We start from the raw sequence: 27,654 nt of genomic DNA, 5'->3' as shown, positions 1-27,654 counted from the left end.
TTTCTCTTAGCCTTTAATTGGGGGACACAGCTCCCACCCTGTTGCCCTTGCGGGCCGTTGTTACGTTTGGGTTCTCATATTGTTTGAGCTGGGTTCTCATATTGTTTGAGCTCATTTATGGTAGCCTTCTTACAGGCATGGTTATGTTTCTGGTATATTCCTCCTAATGCTTTTGCACAAAACTGGAGAAGGCTGACGCCGTCCAGGGGTGTATACTGCAGAGGAGGAGCCAAAGTTAATCTTTTTCAGATTATGCATAGTGTCGCCTCCTAGTGGACAGCAGCATAACACTCACGGTTCTGTGTCCCCCAATTAAAGGCTAAGAGAAAGAGATTTTACGGTGAGTACACAAAAATCTCCTTCTTTTTTTTTTTTTTTTTTTTTTTTATACATATAAAGATAAATCTGATTAAAAAATAAATGGGTAACTTTCACATTGCTTCACTTTCAAAAAGCTGACACTTGATTATTGATTTTTTTTATTTTAGATCTGTCTTGTGCTTTCTTTCCTACAAACTTAAATTGTCAATGAAACATTACTTTCTTTATCGCCTTATTGGGGGACACAGATTACCATGGGTGTATGCTGCTGCTGCTAGGAGGCTGACACTATGCAAAAAACAAGAAAATTGACTCCTCCCCGGCAGCATACACCCACCGACAGATACCAAGTACCTCAGTTTGTGCTTAGTGTCTGTAGGAGGCGGACCGGGATCTCCCCAGATCCGCATCTAACCATTTTCTTTTAGGTTTTTGCGTGTGTATTAATCTTTTCCCATTTATTTTCCAGATTCTACATCGGGAAACGGGTAAATGTTCACCCTGCTTTCCCATATCATGCGGCTGAGCGAGCAGTGTGGTGTCGCCCACATCGCAACTTTCAGTACCGCAGGCAGGACTTTTTCCATATCACCATTCGGTGCTCTGGGCGGACGACAGGTGGCCGGTCCTTGCCAAAACAACCCCTCATCCCTTTCCTAGGACAGGGCTGAGAGGAAGACGGTAGTCGCCATCGCTCCCAACAAAAGGACGCCGTCTTCTACGTGACACGGGTAAGAGGACCTCTCCCAGCGGCCTGTCTGCTATGCATACCCCTGCGGTCATCCTCTTCAGGGACGTCAGGTAAGACCCTAACGATCCCTTTAGCCCCGTATGTCTTCACAAGCAGTGGTTTCAAACTTTGAATTTCCCACCTCTACTCCCCCACTGCAGCCGCGCGCATCACATCGCAGCGGCACTCCGGTTATAGTAGGATCAGGGGGAGAGGCACACAGGGTCTACTAGGACACAGGGTCCTTGTAAGCAGCGGTTCAACGCAGGCTCACCTTTTATTATCGGCGCCGCGGGCATCAGTATAAGAGCTCGGCGGGGAGGGAGACATGGTTTCACTTTCGCTTTCAGCGCGCTCCCTCCTCCCTGTTCGGAGCGCGCTCCCATTTTCTCTGGGCGTGAATTTCCACTCTGGGTGCGCTTTTTCTCGCGCCCATTTCACACCAATCACAGCACTACTTTCTTTTTAAGGACGTCAATCTCCATTTTTACCGTGCCCCTCCTCTGCCATTGCCTAGTCTCGTCACGACGCCAAGTGCCGCCCACCGAGATCACAGCCAGCTTCCTCCTGCAATTTCACTGGCTTCCTGCGCTGCTTGGACTGCAGCCCTTCTATTTAGTGCAGCCTTTAGTGCAGCCATAGTGCTCAACATACCTATGTTTAACCCTTCAGCGGCGCTATCTTTCAAGCCCACCGTTATCCACTACGCTTGTGCACGCTGTAAAAGGAAGTGGGCGTCAGGTCAGTCGTCTCCCCTCTGCCTGTCCTGCAGCCCTTCAGCTATGTCGGCCTCTCAGGAGCACACCGATTCCCGGGATGAGGGCACTTCCCCTCTCCCAGAGTGGGCCGTTGCAATGTTCCAGTCGGTCTCCGATCTGACTAAAGTCTCTCAGTCCCTGGTCCAGGTCCTAGAACGTTAGCCTCAGCTATCTACAGCCACCTGTGCACCGACCGCCTCTCAGGGTGAGTCGTCCGCACCTGACCGCGACCTTCAGAGGGACAGGCCGAGTAGGATTTCTAGGAAGCATGTTCTGTCTGACTCGTCTTCCAGTTCGCTAGGCCCGTCGGCTTCTCCCAGGTGTCCTTCTCCGTCTTCAGAGGACGACCCTAGGTCTGACGACGATCCCCAATCGGGATCTAGTTCAGAAGCAGATAATATATCTAAAACGCGGAATATGGTCGATAGTCTTCTTTCTGCCCTCTTCCAAACCTTGGAAATTAAGCAGGACGAACCTCCTCCTCAGCAATGTTCTGTTCCATTTAAACGAGCGAGGCCTCCATCCCGAACCCTTCCAAACCACAAGGAGTTCAATACTACTCTAACCAAACATTGGGAGCACCCTGAACAACGCTTTTCAGGCCGCAGGTACTTAGATGTCCTGTATCCCTTTGCTGTAGATCTGCTCACAAAATGGACCAAAGCCCCCGAGGTGGATCCTCCCGTCTCTCGTATAGCCTCTAAGACGGTTCTATCCCTTCCGGACGGGGCATCGCTTAAGGATCCAACAAACAGGCAGATTCTCTGGCTAAGTCTATTTTTGAGGCATCCGGCGCCTCTCTCTGTCCTATTTTCGCTTCCTCCTGGGTGGCAAAAGTCATTTTAACTTGGGCAAAAACTCTTCGCAGAGGCATCTTAGCGGCAGCTCTCCAGGACGAGCTGACAGATCTAGCAGATCAAATTAATCATGCGGGTAAATACCTCTTAGCCGCCTCCTTGGATGCGGCTGGGTGCGTAGCAAGGGCTAACGGCAACATAGTAGCCGTACGCCGAGTCATTTGGCTAAAGTCATGGAATGCAGGTACCACCTCCAAAAAGTCGCTTACCAATCTGCCTTTCCTTGGTTCTCGGCTCTTTGGAGCCAAGCTAGATCAAATAATTTTGGATGCCACTGGTGGTAAGAGCACTTCTCTTCCTCAGTCTCGGCCAAAACGCTTTTTTAACAGAAAGGGTTTCCGGCCGTTTAGGCCCTTTTCTGCCTTCTCGTCCACAGAAAAATCTACCCAGCAGGGTTCTCCTCCAAGTGACGGGTCACCCCCACCTGGAAGTTTTTCCAGGGTGGGAGGCAGACTTTCCTTTTTCGCAGACGCTTGGCTGTCTGTTGTCGACGATGCTTGGGTCAGGGAAATCATCGCATCCGGATACAAGATCGAATTTGCTCCCAGCCAAACAGACGTTTTTTCCTGTCTCTGCCCCCAAGACAGCGGTCCCACGTTCCAGGATTCTTTCAAGCCGTCTCCTCCCTTCTTTCCGCCGGAGTGATTGTCCCCGTTCCCTCAGACGAACGGTTTTCAGGGTTCTACTCAAATTTTTTCGTAGTACTGAAAAAAAGACGGGACCCTTCGACCAATCCTGGACCTCAAGTTGCTCAATCGCCATGTGAAGATTCTCCACTTCAAAATGGAGTCTCTTCGATCAGTGATAGCCTCAATGGAACCCGGAGAATTCCTCTGCTCTGTGGACATACAGGATGCTTATCTTCACATCCCTGTTTGTTTGCAACATCAGAAATATCTTCGGTTTGCTATTCAGGAAAATCACTATCAATTCACGGCTCTTCCCTTCGGCCTAGCCTCTACTCCCCATGTTTTCACGAAGGTAATGGTGACGGTCATGGCCATCCTTCGATCCAGGGGGATTCTCATCATCCCTTATCTGGACGATCTCTTGTTCAAAGGCTCGTCCCGTCAAGACTGTCTCCTGAGTCTTCACATAACCCTGGATACCCTCGGTCGTCTCGGATGGTTAGTCAACAAAGAAAAGTCTATTCTCAGACCCACTCAGGGTCTGACCTTCCTAGGCATGGAATTCAACACGAATCTGGCCCGGGTGTTTCTTCCGAGGGAAAAATTTGCGTCTCTGTCCAAAGAAATTCGAGCTCTCAAACGGCCGAAGCCCATTCCCCTTCGGCTCTGCATGAAAGTTCTAGGGAAGATGGTGGCTTCCATGGAGGCAGTGCCTTTTGCACAGTTTCATCTTCGCCCCCTTCAGATGTCCCTCCTCTCAGCTTGGGACAAGACGACGTTGTCCTTAGACCGCCCCATTCTCCTTCCTCTCAGAGTGAGGCATTCCCTGACTTGGTGGGCAATGCCTACGTCAGTCCTACAGGGGAGGTCCTTCCTCCCGCTCCAGTGGCAAGTCATTACCACCGATGCCAGCCTTCTAGGTTGGGGAGAGGTTTTCCATCAGAGAACGGCCCAAGGACTCTGGATTCCACAGGAAGCTCTGCTCCCTCAATCTTCTCGAAATCAGAGCAATCTTCCTGGCCCTTCTTCGCTGGCAACCTCTTCTCGTCGGCAAGTCGGTCCGCATTCAGTCGGACAATGCCATGGCTGTGGAGTACATAAACCATCATGGCGGCACGCGCAGCATCCAAGTGATGTCAGAAGTGGCCAAGATACTGCGCTGGGCAGAACAGTACGTTCCAGCAATCTCCGCTGTTCTAATTCCAGGGGTGGAAAACTGGGCAGCCGACTTTCTGAGTCGCCAAAGCCTAGCGTCAGGCGAATGGTCTCTCCATTCCACAGTCTTCGATCAGATATTCCAGCGCTGGGGTTATCCGGATGTCGACCGCATGGCATCTCGGATGAACCACAAGGTTCCGCGTTTCGTAGCCAGGTCCAGGGACCCTCTAGCCGTCGCTTGCGACGCCCTAGTTATTCCGTGGTCCCAGGTCATTCTCCCTTATCTGTTTCCACCTCTTGCCTTGATCCCAAGAGTGGTCAAGAAGATAAAATCGGAAGGCGTGCCAGTGTTTCTTGTGGCTCCAGACTGGCCAAGAAGGCCTTGGTATGCGGAACTGGTGAACATGCTTGCGGACGTCTCCTGGAGGCTTCCAGACCGTCCGGATCTTCTCTCGCAAGGCCCCCTTTACCACGAGACTTCTCGGTTTCTGAATTTAACGGCATGGCCGTTGAGGCCGCAACCTTAAGAGAATCAGGTTTTCTTCCAACCAGATGTTTCAGATGATGGTCAAAGCCAGGAAACCATCCTCTTCCCGCATCTACCATAGGCATTGGAAGGCCTTTTTTCCGTTGGTGCGACGATAAGAGCCTTTCCAATGTCCTTTTCCATTCCGTCCATACTGGGTTTCTCCAGCCTGGCTTAGATTCGAGTCTGTGTCTCAGTACCCTCAAGGGCCAGGTTTCCGCTTTGTTTATCCTTTTTCAAAGGAAGCTCGCTTCTTTACCGCAGGTTAAGATATTTCTCCAAGGAGTCGCTCATGTGGCTCCTCCTCATCATTCACCGATAGAACCGTGGGATCTCAATCTCGTTCCTAGCGCTCTCCAAAAAAAAAAAAAAAAGCGCCGTTTGAGCCCATCCAGGACATTCCTTTGTCTTTTCTTTCATGGAAGGTAACCTTTCTGATTGCCATAACATCCATCAGAAGAGTTTCTAAATTAGCGGCCCTGTCATGACTTTCTCCTTAGCTGGTACTCCATCAGGATAAAGTCGTCCTCAGGCCCGTTCCTTCCTTTCTTCCAAAGGTGGTATCCTCCTTCCACATCAACGATGATATCGTTCTTCCATCATTTTGTCCTGTTCCTTCTCACCCTCTTGAGAAGTCACTCCACAAACTGGACGTTGTTAGAGCCTTGCGTGTTTATCACGCTAGGACTGCTTCACTTCGTCAATCCCATTCATTGCTGGTCATCTCCGGTCACCGGAAAGGGCTTCCGGCATCTAAATCCACGATCGCTCGCTGGATTCGTTCTACTATTCTGGAAGCATACCGTCTTCAGGAACAACGGCCGCCTCCGGGAGTGAGAACTCGCTCCTCCCGGGCGGTGGCAGCTTCGTGGGTCGTTCGACACCAGGCTTCGGCTCTGCAAATTTGCAGGGCCGCGACCTGGTCGTTCTTGCATACGTTTGCGAGGTTCTACAGGGTTCATACCCAGGCTTCGTCTGATGCAGTCGTTGGTAGGAAGGTCCTGCAGGCGGCGGTGGCGCATCGGCCGACCTAAGCCCTTCCTGTTCTTTCGTTCCTTATTGCTGTTCCTGCCCTTGGGACTGCTTTGGAACGTCCCATGGTAATCTGTGTCCCCCAATAAGGCGATAAAGAGAGATGGATTTTTGGTTCTTACCGTAAAATCTCTTTCTTGGAGCCTTCATTGGGGGACACAGCACCCTCCCTGTCTAAGTTGTACCGTGTTGGGTCCTTGAGTCCCTTGTCTGGTTGGTACATATGTTTATAGTTCCGTGGCTTTTCCTACTGCTTTCTCACCAACTGAGGTACTTGGTATCTGTCGGTGGGTGTATACTGCCGGGGAGGAGTCAATTTTCTTGTTTTTTGCATAGTGTCAGCCTCCTAGCAGCATACACCCATGGTAATCTGTGTCCCCCAATGAAGGTTCCAAGAAAGAGATTTTACGGTAAGAACCAAAAATCCATCTTTGTCAAACAGGTGACTCCATCCAGTAGCAGGCTGGGGGACACATACACTAGAGATACACCCCCAACACGTAGTAGCCTGTTTTTTGTTTTTTTTGTGTTCATATTATGAGTAATGTAAGAACAGAAGAATTGCTGTAATAATAAAAATATTATTATTATTACTGACAAGCCAGGCTTATTGTCTGGTCTACTTTAAGCACTTTACAGCTATATGGTTTCGGGAAGGGTGCATTTTTTCCAGTACAGCTGATTGGTCTTTATTTTAGTGCACTTTTTTTTATTATAATACCATGTTATTTTTTTTCAGCATCCCCATGTATATAGTCCTGTAATTCAAGGAAACTCTAGAATGATGGCTCCACCAGCACATGCACAGCCTGGTTTAGTGTCTTCAGCTGCTACACAGTATGGTGCTCCAGAACAAACACATGCTATGTATGGTAAGACCCTGCTTAACCTCTTCACCTGCTTGTCTTTCTGAAGACTTGTCTGCCTGTAGAATAGTCTCCTGCTCAGTTGCAGTGAATTTAATTTCAGATTTAAAAAAAAAAAAAATCTATTTTTTGTGCTTATCTAGAAAAATGTATAGATTTTTTTTTTTTATCCATATAGTATTCTGTATGTGTCTGTTCATATCATCTTCATGACATCCATTTTTTTTTTTTTACATCCGCAAGAAAAGGCCTGATAAAGTTTACTTAATCTTTGTAATGGATCTGTTAAAACAGATGCCATATGGATGGTGTTGCATCTCAAGGGATGCATTAAAAAGAGAGCGCGACTGACACTGTTGGGGTACTCTACTTCCTTTGCCATCCCTCTAGCACTATCTACGACCATTTGACCAAACCATTCTGGTCCCCATTGGCTTTTATGGGGCTTTGGTTAACATTTGGGTAGAGTTTTGGTACCCGAACTGATCTTCGGACTAAAGTTCGGTCGAACCTGAACTTCTCCTCCGCTCATCCCCTACTAAGGGACACCTTTCCTCCCAAAAACAGAAGAATCTACTACATTTTGCTTTAGGTCCCCCCCCCCCCCCCCTATACTTATGCTGACACTTGGTTCTTGTGGCAAAATGTTCATGTGAAAGTAGCCCACCCACTTTCATTGGTCCTTGGGCTGCTGTCTGTATGCAATCAGTTTTGCAAACATGCTGTAAATATGGCCATCCAAACAAGGTGTACCTATTACAGAGGAATAATCTCTATTACCAGGGGCTGAATAGCGCAGTAATCTGAAACCATGAAAAAGGCGGCATTCCTCCCGGTGCACTTTGCTGATATGTGCGTTTTTTGTGTTCTCTGATTACCGTATCTCTTTTTTGATGATCATTATGAATTAAAGAATCGCATTATCCATACCTTTTTAAGCCTGACACTTTTAAATAGAGGCAGAAACCTGATTAAAACCACCGCCTTTAATTAAATTAGAAAGCAAAGTAAATCCTGTTGAGTTTGGTGAAAATCACAATTCACAAAATCATTTCAAATTATAACGTTTTAATCTTGGTTTTAAAGCGATTGCCTAACCAGATATGCTGTATATTTTCCTGATGTATTCAATCAATCAAGAACCGATTGTGAGTGGGGATGTGTCCTGATTATTATAGTCTCCGGCAGTGCTATATTCCCTCCATGTCACTTTTGACTTGGGTTTGCTTTGCTTGTTTTGAAGGCACACTTTTTCAGAAGAAAAAAGAGGAGCAACAAGTGATTCTAGCAGCTTTTAGTATCTTTGCAGCATCCCATTTAAGTAATTTAAATTTAGATATTGGTCTTTCTTTTCCATTGTCTAAATATAGGGCTTCAAATTATGACATCTCCACTTTTAAAGCACCACTTCAGCTTTTTTTTTTTTTTTCTATCGCCAGTTCCTGCGTTTAGTCTGATACTCACCTGTCGCGGTCTTCCCCTTCTATCATCACCTCTCCCATTGATCTTCGACAGTTTGTGACCTGCTGGTTCGCTCCATTGTTTCATGGAGCGAGCCGGATTTCACAACTCGATAATACCAGTCTGGGAGCCTCATTCTGGCTCCAGTATACTTGCATTAAGAGCTTGTGATTTACCTTCTGATATCTGGCCAATCAGAAGTCACAAGATGGTGCTGCGGGATCTGAGCTGCGCTGAAAAAAGATGTAGACACTAGACATCGTAGGGGGAGTGGGGGCTCATCGCCTATATGTAGCAGAGCCAATCAAGTAATGGATGCTTCTAGAGTCCCATGGAGGCTATTGAAGCAAGCCAAAATTAAAAAAAAAAGTTTTAAAAAATAGGAAAAAAATATAAAAGTTTAAATCACCCCCCCCCCCAATTTGGCTCCATTCAAAATAAAAGAAAAAAAAAAAAGAAAATCACACCTACACATATTGGGTATGGCCACGTTCAGAGTCGCCCGATCTATCAATAAAAAAAGGATTAACCCAATCGCTAAACAGCGTAGCCAGAAAAAAAAAGCAAAACGCCAGAATTAAGGTTTTTTTGGTCGCTGTGACATTGCATTAAAATGCAATAATGGGTGAACAAAAGAACATATCTGCACAAAAGTGGTATCATTAAAAACATCAGCTCGGTGCGCAAAAATTAAGCCCTCACCCAGCGCCAGATCACAAAAAATGGAGACGCTACGGATCTTGGAAAATGGCGCAATTTTTTTTTTTATTTTTTTTTTTTTTTTTTAACAAGCTTTGGAATTTTTTTTCACCACTTAAATAAAAATGAACCTAGACATGTTTGGTGTCTATGGACTTCTAATGACCTGGAGAATTATAATGGCAGGTCAGTTTTATCATTTAGTGAACCTAGCAAAAAAGCCAAGCAAAAAACAAGAGTGGCATTGCACTTTTTTTTTTTTTTTCAATCTCACTGCACTTGGAATTTTTTTCCTGTTTTGTAGTACACGACATGGTAAAACCAATGGTGTCGTTCAAAAGTACAACTCGTCCCGCAAAAAAATAAGCCCTCACATGGCCATATTGACGGAAAAATAAAAAAGTTATGGCTCTGGAAAGAAGGGGACGGAAAAATGAAAATGCAAACCAAGAATACCCCTGGTTAAGGGGTTAAAAAACTATATAAAAAGCAGTTATTTAAGTTTCTTCATAATAAATATATTTAATGTATGACACATTCGCACTTTTCTGAAAAAGAAACTATAGCTATGTCCTGAAATAAACATCATGAAATAATTTTATTTTTACATGTTTCAAACAGACTGTTCTGACCTCCTCTGGGGGTGAATTTATTTTTCCCCTACATAGCACCTTTTGTTTATGCAAGATATGCAAGCTAATATCTCCTCTTCGCAACGGAGAAATGTAAAGCTACAAAACTTTGTCTTGCATAGCTCTGCAGCCACCGTTCCATCATGTGGCCAGTTTAATATGCTCAAAATAGTTCCTCTTAAAAAGGTTATTAGAGCTCTGAAGTCAAGAACTGCTTTTGATGGATGCGAGGCGTCAGTGTCAGAGGGGGAAAGCCGTGCCCCCCGGTCAAAATTCTGGTATGTCTGACTAATTTTAAAAACGGTTATTTCGGCGGTGGAAGGGACACTAAATAAAGGAGCCACCTTAATAGAATGCAGCATTAGTGCTGCACAAGGTGGCTCTTTTACTTAAAACTGCCTGGGGGGGGTGACAGGTTCCCTTTAATACATCATGGGAATTTCCTCTCATAAGATACACTGCTGCTTGGCCAAACAGAGAATCCTTGTCCGTAGCTTTCTCAATAGCTTTGAAGCTTTTCATTAATATATCGCTGATTATGAATAGGGAGTCACTCCTTATTAATAAGTGTACAATATATGTACATCATTTGGGTTTTGGTCCGCAATTTATAAGGATTCAAAAAGATTTAAATAAACTGGAGAAGTGGGCAGCAACTAACAGAATGGTTTTTAACAGGGAGAAATGCAAAGTACTACATCTGGGCAATAAAAATGAAAAAAGCATATATAGAATGGGAGGAATAGGGCTAAGTGACAGCACATGTGAAAAAGACTTGGGTATACTAATAGATCACAGACTGAATATGAGTCAACAGTGTGATGCAGCAGCAAAAAAGGCAAATGCAATTCTAGGATGTATTAACAGAAGCATACAGTCTAGATCACGTGAAGTCATTATTTCCCTCTACTCCTCTTTGGTCAGACCTCATCTGGAATATTGTGTCCAGTTTTGGGCACCACATTTTAAAAAAGACATCAACAAACTGGAGCAAGTTCAGAAAAGAGCGACCAGAATGGTGACCGGTCTGCAAACCCTGTCTTATGAGGAAAGGTTGCAGGATTTGGGAATGTTTAGTTTGCAAAAGAGAAGACTGAGAGGAGACTTAATAGCTGTCTACAAATATCTAAAGGGCTGTCACATTGTAGAAGGATCAACTTTATTCTCATTTGCACAAGGAAAGACTAAAAGCAATGGGATGAAACTGAATGGGAAGAGACACAGATTAGATATTAGAAAAAACTTTTTGACAGTTAAGGTGATCAATGAGTGGAACAGGCTGCCACGAGAAGTGGTGAGTTCTCCTTCAATGGAAGTCTTCAAACAGAGGCTGGACAGACATCTGACTGGGATGATTTAGCGAATCCTGCTTTGAGCAGGGGGTTGGACCAGATGGCCCAGGAGGTCCCTTCCAACTCTACGATTCTATGATTCTATGATCTTGGGTTCAATTGTTATATTAGCTAACGGTTGCGCATATTAGGGTGAATGGAGAGTTGTCTCACACTATATATTTACATAGAGGAACGAGACAGGGCTGTCCACTCTCCCCTCTTTTCTTTGCTTTGGCTGTGGAACCGTTGGCCGCCAAAATTCGACCGTCCGCAGAGGTTTCTGGGTTTAAATACGGGGTGATGGATGAAAAGATACCGCTCTATGCGGACAATATCTTATTTTTAAGTGATCCACACATCTTTGGGAAATGCCATACAGTTTATTGAGGGGTTTGGACCTTTGTCGGGGCTGATGATTAACTGGTCAATCAATTTTGTTTAAGGTAGATGACACAGTGGATGGTTTGGGTGGCGCTGCGGACGTTGGCAGACTTAAAGTAGCAGGTCACTTAAAGTATTTGGGGATATGGATTTCTCTGCCGGTCACAGAGTATTTGCATAAAAATTTGACCCCTATTCTGGGGGTTCTTAAGGCGAAGGTAGGAGCCTGGACTAAACTGCTCCTGTCGGTGCTGGGCCGAGTCAACCTCATTAAAATGATCCTGATGCTCAAAATACTGTATGTTCTCCACAACGCACCTATTTGGATACCTCAAGGGAAATTTAAAGCAAATTATCTCTTTGTTTAGAAGTTTGGTGTGGGGGAAACAATATCCTTGTATTAAACTGGAGACACTTCAGCATCCCAAGGATGATGGGGGTTTGGCTTTGCTTAATCCTGAAATATATTTTCTTGCGGCACAGTGCCAGCATCTAAGGGGCTGGGCGCATGATATAAGCTTATAATGGGGAAATTGACGAATAGATGTCCTGTGGTGCAATGTTTAGAAGTTGGTTCCCTGGGGGCACTTGGGAAACTATACCTTATTATTTCTGATGGATAAATTATGGGGGAGGAACAAACAAATTCGTGGGGTCACCTGTTTGACTAGGTTTTCACCAATATGGTATAATAATTTAATGGAGTTTAAGGCGTTGGGGTGTTTGGAATGGCAGGCCAAAGGGATAAGGTATGTTTTTCAAATACTGGATCAACAGGAGCTGAAGTCCTTTTCTCCATTACAATCGGAGTTTGGACTTGGAGCTTCTGGGGGTTTTCGGTATGCGCGGATGAAACATGCGTATATAGCTCAGAATAGAAGTGACCACCTTAGAATTCAGGGGGACATTGTGTTGGAGTATGTATGTGGGAATGGGACTACAAGTGGGCTCATGTCCTCCCTATATAGGGATTTATTACATACCTTTTTACTTAGCCTTTGCATTGATTGGAAATTTAAGTGGGAAAGAGAGCTGGGCCAATTGGAAGACGAAACGTAGGAATCTGCTCTGGAATGGATACCAAAATTGTCTTAGGCTACTTTCACACTTGCTTTTTTTTGCAGCGCGTTTTTCCCGCAAAAAAACGCATGGAAAAAACGCATACAAACGCTGCGTTTTTTTTCAAGCATTTTTATGCACATGCATGAAAAAAACGCAGCGTTTTTAGTGCGTTTTTACCGCATTTGCCTTAGGGTTAGGATTAACACTAACCCAAACCATGACTTTACTAACCCTTAACCAAACCATACTAACCCTAACCATTAACCAAACCCTACTAACCCTAACCCTAAACCCTAACTAACCCTAACCCTTAACCAAACCATACTAACCCAAACCCTAACCCTAAACCCCCTTAACTAACCCTAACTCTAACCCAAACCCCTAATTTCCATTGTCTAACCAATGGTCAACAAAAAAAGCATGCGCAAAAAAACGCATACATGAGCATGCCAATGCGCACCCATAGACTTACAATGGGTGTCTTGCTGTAAAAAAAAACGCATTGCGCGCATGCGTTTTTTTTGAGGCAAGTCGAACGCCCAAAAAATGCAACAGGATGCATTTTGTGCTCCCGAGCGCACACCACAAAAAAACGCATGCGCGTAAAAACGCAAACGCATGTGTATGCGCACATAAGCGCATCCCATGCAAAATATATGAAAAAAAAACGCATGCTTTTTTAGCGCTAAAATACAGCGCAAAAAAAAAACGCAAGTGTGAAACCAGCCTTAGCGAGCCGTATAGGCTGCCTCAGCTTTATATAATACACAGAGCTTATAAGTCCCCAGATGTCTTATTTAAGGCTGGCCTACGACCTAACTCTGAATGTCCCCAGTGTAGGAATGAAGGTGCAGGTATATATCATATAATAAACACACAACCCAAAACCATTTCCCTAAACATGGGAAAGGTAACACTCTACACAATCAATAAACATACTGATCTTATAGCCACTAAGCTATTGGTATGATCAAGAAGTGTCTAACACAGAACTAATATCAAGAATTTTATTGAAAATTGCACAAGATAAAAAACAGAATAATTGTTGGTGCCCTCAAACCAGACAAAAAAATGAAGGAATCAGACAGAAATGGGGAGAACAAACCACAATAATCAGGAGACAGGATATCCAATTACATGAACACATATCATTATATTGCTGCATAGGGTGTGCCTGTAAGGCTATGTGCACACATGTGAAAATTTCTGCATACGTTGAGGCACCAACAATTCTGTTTTTTTATCTTGTGCAATTTTCAATAAAATTCTTGGTATTAGTTCTGTGTTAGACACTTCTTGATCATACCAATAGCTTAGTGGCTATAAGATCAGTATGTTTATATATCACATGATGTAGACGTGTCCAAGACTGGCCTCTTTCTGGATAGTACTCCTGAGTCGAGTGGAATGGGCATATGGATGTGTGATTCCAAGGGAACCGGTAGTATGTTTGTTGCGATATGTGGAGGAGGTAAAAGTTGATGATACCTTGAAAGTGGCAATTGTCAGACTACTGTTTATGGCTCAGAAGGTGAGGGCAGTGACATCACGATGGGGGCAGCTATGTGGCGCTGGGGGTGGCGGCTGTCCCCCCCCCCCCCCCCCAGTGTGTGTATGTGTTTGTGTGTGTGTGGCGCCCCCATCTCCAGCACAGGCCGCAGTCTTTCCTGTTGGCTGTGACTGCACGGAGGTGGGTGGGCAGGCAGTTGTGGGATGCGGCGGGGGGTCTACTGGAGATATATATATATATATATATATATATATATATATATATATATATATATATACATACATGTGAAATTGGCGTTGTGTATATATATATTTATCATAGAGAGAGAGAAAAAAAGGGAAAAAGCAGCACAAAAAATAGACAATGCTTGTGCAAGCCTTCCAGGCATATACCAAACCTCAAAAATAGTCCTCAAGATGAAAGCAGTACACCAAGGAAATTCCAGTTAAAGTGCTTTTTATTAGCCCATCTGGCTAGTTGCCCATACAGCAACGTTTCGGTCCTAAGAATTTCACTGCTTGAAAAAGGTCCACAATTCTTAGGGCCGAAACGTCGCTGTATGGGCAACTAGCCAGATGGGCTAATAGCACTTTAACTGGAATTTCCTTGGTGTGCTGCTTTCATCTTGAGGACTGTATTTGTGTGTGTGTGTGTGTATATATGTGTGTATACACACACACACACTAGCTGAAGAGCCTGGCGCTGCCCGTGCATAGTAACTAACTGTGGTTAGTTATAACAAATTATAATTATCCTCCATTCCATAGTCCCGTGCACATATACCCATCATACATATCCTCCATCCCATAGTCCAGTGCCCATATACCCATCACACATCCTCCATCCCATAGTCAACCATCATGACATCATAATGAGCGGCAGGGCTTGCAACCTATGATGACATCAGCGTCACCATGGCAACCGTTATGACATCATTATGACTTTTTCCCCATTGTGTAGAAAGGGGCAAAATTGTTTGGTGAAATGGAACGCGCGGGGTTAAAATTTTGTGACTGTAGCTGCGACGGTGCGGATGCCAATCCCGGACATACACACAATTGAGCTTTATATCTAATATATAAAGCTCAAAGTGTGTATATACGTATGTGTGTGAGTGTGTATGTCCGGGATAGGCATCCGCACCGTCGCAGCTACAGCCACAAAATTTGGCACAGTCACACACCTGGACCCCGAGAGGGTCCTGAGCTATGTTGTGAAGCGAAAAGTTAACCCCGCGCGTTCCAATTCACCAAACAATTTTGCCCCTGTCTACATAATGGGGAAAAAGTGTGTGCGTGTCAAGCCCCGCCCCTCATGATGTCATAATGCCCCTATCTACATAATGGGGGGAAAGTGTGTATCAAGCCCCGCCCCTTATTATGATGTCATAATGGTTTCCATGGCGACGCTGATGTCATCATAGGTTGCAAGCCCCGCCGCTCATTATGATGTCATAATGGTTGACTATGGGATGGAGGATATGTGATGGGTATATGGGCACTCGACTATGGGATGGCGAATATGTATGATGGGCATGGGACTATGGGATGGAGGATGTGTGATGGGTATATGGGCATGGGACTATGGGATGGAGGATGTGTGATGGGTATATGGGCACGGGCCTATGGGATCGTGGATATGTATGATGGGTATACGGGAACGGGACTATGGGATGGAGGATAATTATAATTTGTTATAACTAACCACAGTTAGTTACTATGCCCGGGCAGCGCTGGGCTCTTCAGCTAGTATTAGATATATTAGCTGAAGAGCCCGGCATTGCCTGGGCATAGTAACCAACTGTGGTTAGTTATAACAAATTATAATGATTATATTGCACATAAAAACATTTCGTATCATATATTCAACACTATAGATTTGCAACACAAATTAACTAAACGATTACCCAAGTATTGATAGTATTTTATTTTCAACTCATTCAAGATTTTTGGTTTTTTCCTTTCTGTGCAAAGATGAACAGATTTTTGGCAGTTCCAACTCTTGAACAGACCACGTAAAGTTGACCATGAGAAAAGCATGGAGATTGCAAATCGATCCCTACTGCTTTCAAGGACTGTCCCTGAGCATTGTTAATGGACATTGCAAGTAGCAGTTGAACTGGAAACTAAAGGTGTTTAAAATCAAAAAACAAATCAGATGGAATGAGTGGAATTCTTGGAATGAAATGTCCTCTCCTTTGGCACATCCTGTTTCTGAGCTGTGTATCTAACCCTATCCTGTGTGATAATGTCTGCTGAGCTGTGTACTTAATCCTCTCCTGTGATACTTTCTGCTGAGCTGTATATCTAATCCCATTGTGTGTTACTGACTTCCCAGCCGTGTATCTAACCCTATCCTGTGTGATACTGACTGCTGAGCAGTGTATCTAATCCTATCCATTTGTGATACTGACTGCTGAGCCGTGTATCTAATCCTATCCTGTGTGATACTGACTGCTGAGCCGTGTATCTAATCCTATCCTGTGTGATACTGACTGCTGAGCCGTGTATCTAATCCTATCCTGTGTGATACTGTCTGCTGAGCCGTGTATCTAGTCCTATCCTGTGTGATACTGACTGCTGAGCCGTGTACCTAATCCTATCGTGTGTTACTGACTGCTCAGCCGTGTATCTAATCCTATCCTGTGTGATACTGGGCTCCCCCTGCAGTCTGTGTCAGAGGGTGGTCTGCGTTGGCACAGTAACAAATTTTGTTTTCTCCCTCACCCATGACAGCACCACGGAGATAGGGGATTCGCCCTTCAGGGACAGGAACCTACAGATAAAAAGGGTGGTACCTCTCCTCCGCCTTCAGTTGGGTTCCTTTCCCTGACGGGTGACCCACAGGAGTGGTAACTACCTGTTCGTAGTGATCCGGGGCCGGCCTGTCCGATGTATGGCAGCGGGGAGGCCCCTGCCACGGGGAGGTGCGGTGTCCGAAGCCGCCACTGTTGGGGCCGATGCAGGCTGCCAGGTGAGCGGGCGGGAGAGACGTCGGAGCCGCCGCTCCGGAGAGGAGGTCGGGGTTCGTAGGGACCCGGCAGACATGCGGGCAGCGCCATGGTACAGAGGTTGCGGCCGCCCCGGAAGTAGAAACCGGCTTCCGGGTCTCGGTAACCGGCGCATGCGCAGGAGCGTTCTCCCGGGGGACGCGGTGCAGGATGGGAGCGTTGATGTCACACGCCGGGGAATTTAAAATGGTGGGGCCAGAAACACTCCTCCAGAAACACTCCTGGCTGGAAGCGATCCTAAACAATGGGGGATAGCGACCAGCAACAGGAGCAGCAAGCCAGGCAGCAGCTTAAGCAGCAGCAGCACCACCACCATCATCGCCAAAAGGAATGAGACAGGTATGGTCATGCCAGCAGTCACTTCACGCAGCGTAGCACGTCAGCTGCAAGGAGCAAATCGCCATCGGGAGATCAGCCTGTACAGGACCTGACTCCATCTCCCGAATGGGTACCTGCAGCCGCATACTTTTGGGTGAGTGATCTTCATGAATATTCATCATTGTAATAGAATTCCTTTCCCTTATTAGGGAAAGAAGAGGGGGAAAAAGAAGAGCAGGGAATGCCCCACTTGTACTAGACCCCTCCCTATATCTTGGGAGAAAAAACTCTGCGAGTCTTGTACAAAAGAAGTCCTCTGTCAGGAAACCCCGGATTTTGCCTCTGACCTGGGAGCTGCAATCAAATCGGAGGTTCAGAGTGCCCTTACATCCCTTAAGCACAGGGACAAGTCAAAAAAGAAAGACACAATGGTGACTTCCCAGTCGGACTCTTCTACGTCGGGAGAAATCACGTCAAAAACCTCAGACTCCGGTTCCTCACCCTCAGACGAGGAAACAGAGGGGCGTCACTGCTTTCCCCTAGAAGAGGTAGACAAACTAGTGAAAGCGGGAAGGTCTACCATTGTGGGTGTTGGACCCTAGGCCCGATAAAACAGTCCAGGACATAATGTTCGGGGGACTGGGTAAGAAAAAGCAGAGAGTGTTCCCACTAAATGAAAATGTTCAGGGTCTAATCAAAAAAGAATGGGATAAACCGGACAGGAAAAACACCACTGTCCCTTCCCTTAAAAGAAAATATCCCTTTGATGAAGAGGCGTCCACGTCTTGGGATAAAGCCCCGAAGCTCGACGTAGCCATCGCATAGGCCTCAAAGAAATTCGCCCTCCCCTTTGAGGACATGGGCACCCTCAGGGATCCCCTAGATAAAAAGGCAGATACCTTTCTTAAAGGGGCATGGAAATCAACAGGAGGTAACCTCAGACCAGCCATAGCGGCGACATGTACCTCAAGAGCCCTAATGGTATGGGTGGATCAACTCGAAAAGCAACTAAGGGAAGGGACGCCAAGGAATAAAAGCCTAGACACTATCCCGGTAATAAGGGGAGCGGCTGCCTTCTTAGCGGACTCATCGGCCGATTCAGTCCGGTTATCGTCCAAAGCAGCAGCACTTAAAAGTTGGCCAGGGGACCTACAGACCAAGATGAAACTGTGTTCAATCCCCTGTGAAGGGAAATTCCTTTTTGGGGAGACGTTAGATGACATCCTCCAAAAAGCGGGGGACAAGAAGAAAGGGTTCCCAAATTTGGGGCCTGCAGCATTTAAAAGGCCCTTTCGGAATAGAAAGTTTTTTCAGAGGAGACCACCGAGGGAGCAAAAGTGGGATGACAAGAGAAGAGATAGAGGGCTTTTTGTCTCGGGACGAGTTACCAAAGAGGAACCCTGTAAGTGACAGTTTGCCCAGGGTGGGGGGGAAGGTTAACCCTTTTCCTTCCAGCCTGGAAACAACCCATGGATAGTAAACCTAATCCAGGAGGGACTAAGAATAGACTTTCTCTCTCTCTCTCCCACCTCAAAAGTATGTAATGACTCCGCTGAGATCCTGTAAGCAAGAGCAGGAAGCCCTAGAAAGCGAGGTCCTAAGCCTGGTAAAAAATGAGTCCGGCAGGAAAGGGGCGGGGGGGTACTACTCCCCTCTTTTCCTGGTGATCAAGCCAGACGGCACGTTCCGGACAATTATAAATTTAAAAAAATTAAACAGATACAGTGGGGAAAAAAAGTATTTAGTCAGTCAGCAATAGTGCAAGTTCCACCACTTAAAAAGATGAGAGGCGTCTGTAATTTACATCATAGGTAGACCTCAACTATGGGAGACAAACTGAGAAAAAAAAATCCAGAAAATCACATTGTCTGTTTTTTTTTCATTTTATTTGCATATTATGGTGGAAAATAAGTATTTGGTCAGAAACAAAATTTCATCTCAATACTTTGTGATATATCCTTTGTTGGCAATGACAGAGGTCAAACGTTTTCTGTAAGTCTTCACAAGGTTGCCACACACTGTTGTTGGTATGTTGGCCCATTCCTCCATGCAGATCTCCTCTAGAGCAGTGATGTTTTTGGCTTTTCGCTTGGCAACACGGACTTTCAACTCCCTCCAAAGGTTTTCTATAGGGTTGAGATCTGAAGACTGGCTAGGCCACTCCAGGACCTTGAAATGCTTCTTACGAAGCCACTCCTTCGTTGCCCTGGCGGTGTGCTTTGGATCATTGTCATGTTGAAAGACCCAGCCACGTTTCATGTTCAATGCCCTTGCTGATGGAAGGAGGTTTGCACTCAAAATCTCACGATACATGGCCCCATTCATTCTTTCATGTACCCGGATCAGTCATCCTGGCCCCTTTGCAGAGAAACAGCCCCAAAGCATGATGTTTCCACCACCATGCTTTACAGTAGGTATGGTGTGTGATGGATGCAACTCAGTATTCTTTTTCCTCCAAACATGACAAGTTGTGTTTCTACCAAACAGTTCCAGTTTGGTTTCATCAGACCATAGGACATTCTTCCAAAACTCCTCTGGATCATCCAAATGCTCTCTAGCAAACTTCAGACGGGCCCGGACATGTACAGGCTTAAGCAGTGGGACACGTCTGGCACTGCAGGATCTGAGTCCATGGTGGCGTAGTGTGTTACTTATGGTAGGCCTTGTTACATTGGTCAAAGCTCTCTGCAGTTCATTCACTAGGTCCCCCCGCGTGGTTCTGGGATTTTTGCTCACCGTTCTTGTGATCATTCTGACCCCACGGGGTGGGATTTTGCGTGGAGCACCAGATCGAGGGAGATTATCAGTGATCTTGTATGTCTTCCATTTTCTACTTATTGCTCCCACAGTTGATTTCTTCACTCCAAGCTGGTTGGCTATTGCAGATTCAGTCTTCCCAGCCTGGTGCAGGGCTACAATTTTGTTTCTGGTGTCCTTTGACAGCTCTTTGGTCTTCACCATAGTGGAGTTTGGAGTCAGACTGTTTGAGTGTGTGCACAGGTGTCTTTTTATACTGATAACAAGTTTAAACAGGTGCCATTACTACAGGTAATGAGTGGAGGAAAGAGGAGACTCTTAAAGAAGAAGTTACAGGTCTGTGAGAGCCAGAAATCTTGATTGTTTGTTTCTGACCAAATACTTATTTTCCACCATAATATGCAAATAAAATGAAAAAAAAACAGACAATGTGATTTTCTGGATTTTATTTTCTCAGTTTGTCTCCCATAGTTGAGGTTTACCTATGATGTAAATTACAGACGCCTCTCATCTTTTTAAGTGGTGGAACTTGCACTATTGCTGACTGACTAAATACTTTTTTTCCCCACTGTACATCAGGAATCAAAGCTTCAAAATGGAGTCGATCAGGTCCACCACCAAAATCCTGTTCCCGAACTGCTTCATGACGGTGTTAGATCTCAGCGATGCCTATTATCACGTCCCCATTCACAAAGACTCCAGAAAATATATCAGGTTGGCCGTCTCGATAAAGGGCGACATAAAAGAATTCCAGTACAAAGCCTTGCCGTTCGGAATATCTGTAGCTCCAAGGGTATTTACTAAAATAGTAGCAGAAATGATGGCCCATGTAAGGGAGCAAGACATAATAATAATCCCGTATCTGGACGATTTTTTTAATAGCAAGCAGCTCGGCTCAAAAATGCGGGGAACAGAGAGACAGGGTGATGGTCACTCTACGGGGCCTGGGCTGGCTCCTGAATCTGAAAAAATGAAGCAGAGTGCAGGAATTCTTGGGTCTAGCACTGGACTCAAACATTCAAGAGTGCCGCCTCCCAGACCGCAAGAAGGAGAGAATCGCTCAAATTGTAACAAGAGCGATCCAAAATCCCTCCATGACATTAAGAAAAGTTATGTCACTGCTGGGTTCTCTCCCCCCGCCTGCCAGCAGTCCAATGGGCTCAGTTACACACGAGAGATGTCCAGTGGGACGTACTAGCCAACCAGCCAACAGTAGGGGGACACCTATAGGGTCGTATTACCCTAAATTCAAAAACTACTCATTCCCTAGCCTGGTGGAGAAGCCAAGACAACCTTTCCGAAGGAATCCCCTGGGTAACAAAAATAACACACATAGTTACCACGGATGCCTGTCTCAGAGGATGGGGAGCACACATGAACAACGAGGTGGCTCAGGGCGCGTGGGGAGGTCAAGAATTAGAGACCTCCTCAAACCAGAAAGAGCTCTTAGCAGTGGGCTAGGCGTTAACACACTTCCTACCCCTGCTCCAAGGTCATCATGTCTGCATATTTTCGGACAATCGAGTCACAGTAGCCTATATAAATCATCAGGGGGAACCAGGTCCCGAGCCCTGATGGAAACATCCTCCAGAGTCCTAAAACTAGCAGAGGCAAGTCTGTTATCTCTGTCAGCACTACACATCCAAGGTACGGAGAATCAAAGGGCAGTCTTTCTGAGCCGCACCCAATTACGACAAGGGGAATGGGTCCCAAAATGGTCCATTTTTCGGCAGATTGTAAAAATGTGGGGGGCCCCGGACATAGATCTGTTCGCCGACTTCAGGAACAAAACAGTGGGAACTTTCTGCTCCCTAGACCCCAGGGGGAATCCTGTAGCTCTGTACGCGTTCATGCTCCCATGGACGCAGAGCCTAACATATGCCTTTCCCCCGATCATGCTTATTCCGGCAGTCCTAAGGAAAGTCAGGGAAGACGGGGCAAGAATGATATTAATAGCCCCCTTCTGGCCCAAAAGAACTTGGTTCTCCTGGCTAAGAATGCTCTCGATAACCGACCCTTGGATCCTACCCGATCTACCGGACTTGCTATCGCAGGGCCCAGTATTACACCCTCAGGTAGGGAACCTCCATTTAACAGCATGGAATTTGAGAGGGCGCTGATGAGAGACAGGGGCTTTTCAGAGAACCTGATAACTACGTTACAAAAAAGTAGAAAACCGGTTACGATGAGAACTTATTGGAGAACGTGAAAAAAATTCTTATCCACTTCCGGGGTAAAGGTTCAGGACGGGATTCACATTGATAAGATCCTAGAATTTCTACAAAGGGGCCTAGAACATGGTCTAGCGGTCAACACATTAAAGGTGCAAGTAGCAGCTTTGGGCGCCCTTTATAACCATGATGTGGCAGGTAATCCTTGGGTGGCAAGATTTATTAAGGCCGTAACCAGATCTAGGCCAATAGCCAGGCAAAGATTACCGTCATGGGACCTGAATCTTGTACTGTCCACACTAACAGGTCCTCCGTTCGAACCTATTCACTCGGCATCCCTAAGAATCCTGTCGTTAAAAACAGTGCTTCTGGTTGCACTAAAATCAGCTCGCAGGGTTAGCGATATTCAAGCTTTATCAGCAGGGCCACCTTTTACAAAAATTCTAGAGGATAGTCATTTTAAAACCTGACCCGGCTTACCTAAAAAACGTGTCGTCACATTTTCATAGGTCCCAAGAGGTAGTCCTCCCTTCCTTCTGCCTAAATCCTAAAAATAAGGGAGAAGAAAAATTCCACACCTTAGATTTGAAGAGGTGCCTAGTACAGTATCTAGAGGCCACCATGTGTGTTTCCATGGACCTCGTAAGGGACTCAAAGCATCTAAGAGTACTTTGGCAAGATGGATAAGGGATGCGATTGCCCTGGCGTATTCATCCAGTGGGAATACCATCCCGGAAGGGTTGAAATCCCATTCCACAAGAGCGATGGCGACCTCATAGGCTGAAAGATCTGAGGTATCGATAGAACAGATCTGTAAGGCGGCCACCTGCTCACCTTCCACCTTTTTCAGGCACTATCGCTTAGATCTAGCCTCTACGTCTGACCTGACCTTCGGGAGAAGGGTCCTTCAGGCGGTGGTCCCTCTCTAAGCTACCAATCTCTGTAATTCTCTCCGTGGTGCTGTCATGGGTGAGGGAGAATAACTTAGTTAATCACCGATAACAGTGTTTCTCGGAACCCATGACAGCACCCGCTTATTCCCCTCCCCTTCACGAGTGTGGTGAGCACGTTTTACTGTTCGTAGAGTGTTGCTGTTTAGGCACGGTGCTGCTTCTTCTAAATAAGCAATATTATAATGTTGTGTATATATTTCTGTTGTCTAACCTGGAGACCCTCTGATGCTCTGTAACCAACTGAAGGCGGAGGAGAGGTACCGCCCTTTTTATCTGTAGGTTCCTGTCCCTGAAGGGCGGATCCCCTTTCTCCATGGTGCTGTCATGGGTTCCGAGAAACACCGTTATCGGTGAGTAACTAAGCTAATTTCCAGTTTTAGAGAAGGACGATAACACCATAGAAATGATAAGAATAATGGGTCAAATTGTTTGGTGAATTGGAACGCACGGGGTTAAAATTTCGCCTCACAACATAGCCTATGATGCTCTCGGGGTCCAGATGTGTGACTGTGCAAATTTTGTGGCTTAGTAACGATCGAACACAACTGAAGAAAATTTAAAGTGCACAAATATTTATATAAATTCAAATAAAATACAATTTAAAAAACTGATTGCGCACCAATTCTAATCTTAGAATGTGATACAGATGTGTTTCCCTAATTGAATGGCAGACCATTCGGTTAACAATATAGAAAAACCACTGCGTTGGACACTTGTTTTAAGAAAAACCGGGATGGCTCGATATAAAAAAAACCTTTATTTCAATCAATTGGCAAATATAAACAATGTGCAAGACAAAAAGAAAAGTGCCTATATGGCACACCAATTCATTAAAATCAATTGTAAATATGCTTGGGAACTTTCAAATCATTTCCATAATTTCTGATATAAACAGTTGTGGCCAAAAGTATTGACACCCATGCAATTCTGTCAGATAATACTCAGTTTCTTCCTGAAAATGATTGCAAACACAAATTCTTTGGTATTATTATCTTCATTTAATTTGTCTTATATGAAAAAACACAAAAAGAATTGTCCTAAAGCCAAATTGGATATAATTCCACACCAAACATAAAAAAGAGGGTGGAAATAAGTATTGACACTGTTCAAAAAATCATGTGATGCTTCTCTAATTTGTGTAATTAACAGCACCTGTAACTTACCTGTGGCACCTAACAGGTGTTGGCAATAACTAAATCACACTTGCAGCCAGTTGACATGGATTAAAGTTGCCTCAACCTCTGTCCTGTGTCCTTGTGTGTACCACATTGAGCATGGAAAAAGAAAGAAGACCAAAGAACTGTCTGAGGACTTGAGAAACCAAATTGTGAGGAAGCATGAGCAATCTCAAAGCTACAAGTCCATCTCCAAAGGCCTGAATGTTCCTGTGTCTACCGTGCGCAGTGTCATCAAGAAGTTTAAAGCCCATGGCACTGTGGCTAACCTCCCTAGATGTGGACGGAAAAGAAAAATTGACAAGAGATTTCAACGCAAGATTGTGCGGATGTTGGATAAAGAACCTCGACTAACATCCAAACAAGTTCAAGCTGCCCTGCAGTCCGAGGGTACAACAGTGTCAACCCGTACTATCCGTCGGTGTCTGAATGAAAAGGGACTGTATGGTAGGAGACCCAGGAAGACCCCACTTCTTACCCCGAGACATAAAAAAGCCAGGCTGGAGTTTGCCAAAACTTTCCTGAAAAAGCCTAAAACGTTTTGGAAGAATGTTCTCTGGTCAGATGAGACAAAAGTAGAGCTTTTTGGCAAAGGCCTCAACATAGAGTTTACAGGAGAAAAAAAGAGGCATTCAAAGAAAAGAACACGGTCCCTACAGTCAAACATGGTGGAGGTTCCCTGATGTTTTGGGGTTGCTTTGCTGCCTCTGGCACCGGACTGCTTGACCGTGTGCATGGCTATATGAAGTCTGAAGACTACCAACAAATTTTGCAGCATAATGTAGGGCCCAGTGTGAGAAAGCTGGGTCTCCCTCAGAGGTCATGGGTCTTCCAGCAGGGCAATGACCCAAAACACACTTCAAAAAGCACTAGAAAATGGTTTGAGAGAAAGCACTGGAGACTTCTAAGGTGGCCAGCAATGAGTCCAGACCTGAATCCCATAGAACACCTGTGGAGAGATATAAAAATGGCAGTTTGGAGAAGGCACCCTTCAAATATCAGGGACCTGGATCAGTTTGCCAAAGAAGAATGGTCTAAAATTCCAGCAGAGCATTGTAAGAAACTCATTAATGGTTACCGGAAGCGGTTGGTCGCAGTTATTTTGGCTAAAGGTTGTGCAACCAAGTATTAGGCTGAGGGTGCCAATACTTTTGTCTGGAACATTTTTGGAGTTTTGTGTGAAATGATCAATGTTTTGCTTTTTGCTTCATTCTCTTTTGTGTTTTTTCATTTAAGACAAATTAAATGAAGATAATACCAAAGAATTTGTGTTTGCAATCATTTTCAGGAAGAAACTGAGTATTATCTGACAGAATTGCAGGGGTGTCAATACTTTTGGCCACAACTGTAATATATTATATGCAATATCATATATATATATCATATATTATATGCAATATATGTCTTAAATACTATACCGAAAGAATAATAAATAATATATATAGTGAAATTTATATAATTGTAAGCAGTGCAAAAATTTAAATACCCCAATCTATCACAAACAATTAAATAACCGATATAATAATGCACAATCTTAATATTGATAAATTTTAAATAAAAACTATTTGATGTATATGAATAAATAATTGCAAATATATTCAATGTACTATAAAAAGTGCCAATGTCTTTTATATTAAAAACAAAAGTGCATAAAAATAACTCCACTGAGCATGGATGTGTGGCTCCACTGTGGAATGTGATAGTGAACCAACTGCACAGAAAACAGAAGTATATTACATACCAGCGGTATAGTGATAGTCCCGTGTGGTGGTGCCAGGCACTCCCTGGCGCGCGTTTCGGAACCAGCGTCCTTAATTTCTTAAAGTACTGATGGCCACTCGTTTTTCTTTACTTAGCTGCTTTTTCTTTATCGCCTTATTGGGGGACACAGATTACCATGGGTGTATGCTGCTAGGAGGCTGACACTATGCAAAAAAACAAGAAAATTGGCTCCTCCCCGGCAGTATACACCCACCGACAGATTCCTTTCTTTCCTTAGGTGTTTGTCGAACTTTTTAATCCTTTTTCGCTTATATTTTCAGGTTCTCCGTCGGGAAACAGGGTGTAGTTATCACCCTGATTTCCCATATCAGGCGGCTGAGCGAGCAGTGTGGTGTCACCCACATCGCAACTCTCAGTACCGCAGGCAGGACTTTTCCCATATCACCACTAGATGCTATGGGCTGATGACGGATGGCCGGTCCTTACCGAAAGCATCTCCTCACCCCTCTCCTGGGACAGGGCTGAGAGGAAGACGGCGGTAGCCAGTGGGCTCCCTTTCGCTCCCAACAAGAAAACGCCGTCTTCTGCATGACAAAGGGTAAGAGGACCTCTCCCAGAGGCCTGACTGCTACGCATGGCCCCTGCGGTCATCCTCTTCAGGGGCGTCACGTAAGAGTCTGATCGTTCCCTTCAGCCCTGCATCTCTCTGAGCACCATTTGAATTTCCCGCCCCTCCTTCTCCACTGCAAGCCGCGCACCTCACGCTGCAGCCGCGCTCCCTTCTGTGCAGAAGCACACAGCGGTCCCACATGGAGCAGTCTCATATTATCTGCTGGGGTTTTTATCTTATCACAGGGGGGGTTTTCAGAGCGGTGTGGCGCAGCCACATGTATCGGCGCCGCGGCCATTTCAGTTTAGAGATCCAGGCGGGGGAGGAGACCGCGTCACTTTCACTTTCTCTCCTCCCCGCTCTGTACGCGCTCATTCCTTTACTCTGGGCGCGCTTTTTTCGCGCCCATTAGACCCTATCACAGGACGCCTTTCTTTTTTAGAAGCATCAATCTCCCTTATTTCCGCACCCCTCAGCTGCCATTGTCCAATCACGGCCTAGCACCAAGCTCCGCCCACCGAGTTCACTGCCAGCGTCCATCCTGCAATTTCACTTGCTTCCTCGTTGCTTGGGGGACACTTCAGGGTCCTGCTGCTCGTCAGATTCTCGGTAGGCTCGGCGCTTTATTGCAAATTGGCTCTCCTCTGCAGTCCCTGTGTATTTAGTGCGGCCATAAGGAGTGACCCACCTATGTGCAACCCTTCAACTGCGCTTTCAAGCCCACCATTACTCACTACGCCTGTGCACACTGTAAAAAGAAGTGGGCTTCGGGTCAGTCGTAACTCTTCTGTCCGTCCTGCAGTCCTTCAGCTATGTCAGCCTCTCAGGAGCACACCGATTCCTGGGATGAGGGTATTTCCCCTCTCCCAGAGTGGGCCATTGCTATGTCTGTCGGTCTCTGATCTGACTAAAGTGTCTCAGTCCCTGGTCCAGGTCTTAGAACGTTTGCCTCAGCTATCTACAGCCACCTGTGCAACGACCG

The 27,654-nt window shown here is 45.4% G+C and overlaps 1 protein-coding gene across 12 annotated transcripts in view; it reads left to right on the top strand.

Annotated features, from left to right (window-relative positions):
• The window catches only part of ATXN2 (ataxin 2), a 182,842-nt gene that overhangs the window by 137,191 nt on the left and 17,997 nt on the right, over nt 1–27,654 (top strand). For all 12 annotated transcript variants that reach the window (XM_073564973.1, XM_073564778.1, XM_073564585.1 and 9 more), the window contains one exon: nt 6,751–6,883. In XM_073564973.1, the coding sequence (XP_073421074.1) occupies nt 6,751–6,883 (133 nt within the window). The remainder of the gene's footprint in view (nt 1–6,750; nt 6,884–27,654) is intronic.

The sequence above is a fragment of the Dendrobates tinctorius genome, unplaced genomic scaffold (genome assembly GCF_039654945.1).
Source record: "Dendrobates tinctorius isolate UK_male_01 unplaced genomic scaffold, ASM3965494v1 ptg000003l, whole genome shotgun sequence".
NCBI lineage: Eukaryota > Metazoa > Chordata > Amphibia > Anura > Dendrobatidae > Dendrobates > Dendrobates tinctorius.
The sequence above is the reverse complement of the archived record's forward strand: the minus strand, read 5'-3'. Positions and strand labels throughout refer to the sequence as shown.